Source organism: Anopheles coustani, chromosome 3 (assembly GCF_943734705.1).
Source record: "Anopheles coustani chromosome 3, idAnoCousDA_361_x.2, whole genome shotgun sequence".
Lineage (NCBI taxonomy): Eukaryota > Metazoa > Arthropoda > Insecta > Diptera > Culicidae > Anopheles > Anopheles coustani.
The window spans coordinates 59,789,520-59,794,840 of record NC_071288.1 but is presented as its reverse complement, the minus strand read 5'-3'; the positions used below and the strand labels follow the sequence as shown (position 1 = coordinate 59,794,840).

General features: G+C 45.7%; 1 protein-coding gene across 1 annotated transcript; it reads left to right on the top strand.

Moving 5' to 3' along the window:
- Positions 1 to 1,497: 1,497 nt before the first annotated feature.
- Positions 1,498 to 3,539, top strand: LOC131264107 (uncharacterized). The gene is made up of 4 exons (XM_058266399.1): positions 1,498 to 1,623; positions 1,684 to 1,894; positions 2,062 to 2,413; positions 2,564 to 3,539. Exons 1-4 carry the CDS (start codon positions 1,498 to 1,500, stop codon positions 3,537 to 3,539), a joined length of 1,665 nt encoding a protein of 554 aa, XP_058122382.1.
- The last annotated feature ends 1,782 nt before the right edge of the window (positions 3,540 to 5,321 follow it).

Below are 5,321 nucleotides of genomic sequence, written 5' to 3'. Positions count from 1 at the left end.
TTGTAGTTTAAGAAAACATATCTCATTTTTCTGAAATCCAAAAATGAATTTTTGATTTTTATCCCGGCTTCGCTCCATCGTGCTGTGGCGTGGTGTTTCCTCGCGCTACCGCTGCGCCATGGGCACCCACCAAAATTTCCGTAGCGGATCCATAAATCTGAAAAAACAAAGTAGGCTGTGTTTGGTAGTTAATCTGCCCATGTGGTAAGTTTTTGTAATACTTAAACCACCTATTTCTTTAAAAACACTTGAACATAATAAATCTCAACATGCGTAAACTTGACGCTCGTAAAAAGGTAACTTTTTGTTTTCTTAAAGATATTTTCCATTTTCAAAAGGAATTTGAAAGTTATCTTTTCTTCTTGGCGTATCGACTTTATTGGTCATGCCTGCCCCGCCCCGTTAAGGGCTTACGAGACTTTTTTACCCTATGTGTACGTGGATAGTCAGTCCTCTCGTACAGGGAGGTCTCGGTTGGGATTCAAACCCACGCCGTCGAGGTGGTGAGCCCCGGCGATTATGAGCCGATTTTCTAACCGGCGCTACCGCTCGGCTGTCGCGGAACCCCCAATTGAATTTGAAAGTTATGTATCACTAATTTGTATCACTGCACTGCAGAACATGTGCGAACGGGGTAGTTTTGTGTCATTCCGATTCAGATTCATAAAACATAACGACTTTTTGCTCGATTCATCTTTGCTCCAAGATTCATAAGGCTAGTTTGGAGTGAAACTTATTTGAAGTCTCAAGAACAACATGAATAACCCAGCCCACAAAAAGTCTGCTAGAAAGCAGCCTACGTTTCGCAAAATCATACGCTTAGGTATAAAAGCACTGTTAGAGCGAGATTAATCGAATAATTACTGATGTGATGGAAAACTCATTTACGGGCTGTGCTCGAAAAAAAGAGATTGTTTAGATTAGAGCTTCGATTATGATAACTCAGCAGAGTTTTCTATCAGCAATTATCTAACGGTTGCATGGTTGTCCTTAACTCGTAGGAAGTGCGAAAGATGAAGCCTTGAATTTAATCCCTGCCCCTCCCTGCGGATTTATACGTCAGGCAGCTTTCGGAATCCCCTTTGAAGCTATCGACCGCATTTGCCAAATCATCATACCTCCAGGATAATCGCGTTGCAGCGTAAGCACGTATCAGAGCTGGACTGCATCGGTTCAAGAGCCGTAAATGATAAACGCACAATGCTCGTACCCATTTCAGGCTACAGCGAGCCATAGCACGGTGCGGTATAAGGGTGTTGCTCTAAGGAGTGGCTTCTTCTTACACACATTGCAAGGTCGCATTGAATGGTGATATCGTTTAGGCCTGTTATCGCTGCCAATCTGGTCGGTTATCAACCCCGGGCGAAAGTACGAAGCGAAGCCGCAAGCAGCTGGCAACGAAGTTTAGGGGTGCCAGTTTAGGTTGAAATCCACCGAAATCAACAGTTTTGTGCACAACGCTGGCCCCATCGCACGTACGCGCGTCAACACAATACAATGGCGGACGAGAGCCGGTACATCGTGAACGGTCCACCCCATAAGTCGGACATCTCCGCAGGTTGCGCTTCACTCGGGAGCTTCATACGCCGCAAGTTACTCCAGAACGGCACGGATGTAGCACTGGTGCGAAGCCTGTCCATTGCAACCGGCTTTCGAAGCATCTAACGTGAGTTTGATTTACAGATCGATGGCGTGTACGGTACGACGCTAACCTACCTGGAGCTATTGGAACGTGGATCGCAGCTAGCAGAGTGTCTGCGGACTGTTGTCGGCATCCGGAGCAATGACGTGGTGGGTCTGGTCTCGGAAAACCGACTAGACTTCCCCGTCGTGGTGGTTGCCTCGTTCCTCTTGGGCGCAACTGTAGCCCCGATCAATCTAACCTATAGCGAACGTAATATTTACTTTTGTAGCAAATGTATCCGCCGTTATTGCGTGTGTCTCGTGTTTGTATGTGCTTGAATGTGTGAAACATTATCTATCCAAAACCGTTTGCATGCGATATGACCGTCTTGAACTGACTAGTCCTCTCCCGTTTGGGTAATTTCGTGTTTACTGCAGGAGAGTTCGAGCATGCCTTTCGCCTGTCGAAACCGCGCATCGTCTTCATGTCGACATTCGCTGCGGATCGGATAGTGGTGGCCGCTTCTCGCTGTCGGGATTTTATCGAGCGCTTGGTAATATTTGGTGACGAAAACCCATTCAGTGCATCGACAGTGGATGGCGTACCGGTGGCGTTGCTAGACGAGTTTCTTACCCCGGTATCCTTCGTCAATCCGATGACACTCACCATCGCCCCAACAGACATTCATCGGCATGTCGCCCTTATAATGTGTTCATCGGGCACCACTGGCCTTCCCAAGGGCGTCCAGTTGACACAAGCAAACGTGATGGCCAGCGTTGCCCTAACAGAGTAGGTATCTTTGTACGGAAAGGACACACCTGGGGGGATTCTGAGACTTCCAACTAGTTTAAAATACGGAGATATTTGAAACTAGTTCTAACACTTCAGTTTTTCGTCAGGGCTTTTTAACAAGGTTTCATACATATGTTATTTTTTCAGAGAAACATCGGCTATGATGGACAGCGAGGAGGAGATGGTGGTGCTTTGTGTGTTGCCCTGGTTTCACGCATTCGGTTGCCTCAGCCTACTGAACGTGCTGTGCATTAAAGAGCGCATGGTATCGCTGCCAAAGTTCGAGGACTTCCTGTACCTCAGCTGCATCGAACAGTATCGCTGTAATACGCTGCTGACCGTACCTCCGATAGTGCTGTTTCTTGCCAAACATCCGCTTGTCGACAGCTACGACCTAAGCAGCGTGCAGACTATCATCTGCGGAGCAGCACCGCTTAGCAAGGAAACGGAGAACTTAGTACGACGCCGGTTAGGCGTTCGCTACGTACGCCAGGGATATGGCATGAGTGAGCTGACACTGGCAACGCTGGTCCAGAACGGTGACGATCACAAACCTGGCAGTGTCGGTCGCGTGCAAATCGGCACGCAGGTGAAAGTGATCGATCCGACATCGGGACGTGCGCTTGGACCGAACGAGCGCGGTGAGCTGTGCTTCCGAGGAACCCAAGTCATGGTGGGCTACGTTGGTGACGAGAAGGCAACGCGCGCTACTATCGACCCGGATGGCTGGCTGCACTCGGGCGATGTGGGCTTCTACGACACGGATGGAGAGTTTTACGTCGTCGACCGCTTGAAGGAGCTGATCAAATACAAAGGATACCAAGTACCACCGGCAGAGATCGAGGCGATACTGCTGTCGCACTCGGGTGTGCAAGATGCGGCCGTAATCGGCGTGCCCGACGAGGCTGCCGGTGAACTGCCGATGGCGTTCGTAGTGCGCCAACCGGACGCGTTGCAACTTACCGAGAAAGAGTTGATAGATTATGTGCAGCAGCGAGCCTCACCGGCTAAGCGACTGCACGGTGGTGTCCGGTTCATTGAGGCTATTCCGAAAAACCTAAGTGGAAAGATATTAAGACGTGAGCTGCGGGAGCTGGTACACACCATTCGATCGAAACTGTGACGAGGCTTATCGGTTATTGGTAATCCAATGGCTTACAGAGACCTGTGCTATAGCATCGATATCGTACCGATAACGTACCGCTCTTGCTTGGTCTAGTGGATAGATAAGGTTTATATCAATCAGGTTAAAGGTTTAGCGCCCAATTGCGGGATATGATGAACCAATAAAACTATATGCCTTTTTGGTACGGTAAACCGATTATGTATGCCTTTTTAATTTTATTCCTATGGAGACTTGTCTATTGCCGAGTGGCAACAACTTCATAGGACTATGAAACATAAAATGGCCAGTAAAAGTACGGAACCACGTGCCGTAAATTTGTTGTAAATGGACGTGTGAGTATGGAGCTATGTAGAGCTAGTTTGGAATCCTGGCTAAAATAACCAAATTCATGATTATTCCTTTTTCTGTAACTAGTATAATGTGCTTAGTGAATGCAGGCCTAAAAAATGTCATGCAAGTGTCCTTTGATTGTAAGTATTTATATATTTATTCCAATGTTTGAAGACCCAGCAAAAGACATCGTGTGTTGTAGTCTGTGATTTTTGTGAAGCGTCGTTGTATAGATTCGAGTCTGCTTATCCCAATGTTATAATAAGGGCCCAGACAGCTGAATTAAATTACGCAGGCACATCCGATCAGTGAAGTCAGCGGTTTGTTGCAGAATGAAGCCAAGTGTTCTGTTTCCTTTTCAAGAATGACTTCATAATGTTCACTTCATGTTGACTTCATGTAGTAGTAAGCATTGTACATCACTTTTTAAGTATAGGTTTAAAAGTTTAAATAAAAATCCTGGTATGCGTAAATGATGTGGGAATCATTGGCAGAAGGCTATCCTATGGTGACAAATTAATTTGGCTTACATACAACGAGAAGGATGAAATTGAACGAGCAATTATTTTTTCGAAGGTAACAGTGGCTTTCAGTACCATTGCCGAAATCCACCGTGGAAGTAACAAACAAGCGAATGGTTACAAAGGAAGAATCAGTTTTGTTGCTGACCTTTCAGAAGATTCGAAAATTTTCAAAAAATTGTGGTGCAGTTTTGAATTCGTAGAAAATATTATTAATATTTTTATACACAACATTCATACTATCAGTTACGGAGAAAGTGCATGAGTGAAATTATGTTAACAAGAATACCAAGAGTTTTGAGGTACTTTTTCCCTTTTCTTTACCCTATTGTTCTCTATTCTAGAACGTTGTTTGGTACTTCAACCGTGAATCAAAACGAAGCACTAGCTACCCTTCACAACATATTGTTCGTGACAGTGTTCTCTCGATTGTACACGAACTGCAAATATCATATTGTTCCTGCTACAGTTCGAACACGGGGTAATCCGATTCCTCAACCTGACTGAAGCTTATTGTTCTATAAATAATATAAACTCTCGAGAGATGCTTCAAACCACGGAAAAGTACACTAAACCAACACTTGGTCGATGTACTCTGCACGTGCAAAAAACATACACACACACACACATACACACATACACATACACACATATACACATATAGAAGAAAGATAAAACCGGATCGGACTCACCGACAGGAAGGACACTTGCAACGAACGCGCGAAACACGGCGTTGATGGCGAAAGGATCCTTGCCGTGCCTCACCTACGCAATCACTATTTCCGCAACGCGGGCGCGAACAACGCTATCGACATCAATAATGCATGTACTAATATTCTTTCGTTTCGCTCGTTCGCGAGATCTTGGATTTTATGTTCTTGTTCTTGGGCCACTTTGACCGGGCCATTTTTAGAGCGTACCGTGGTAT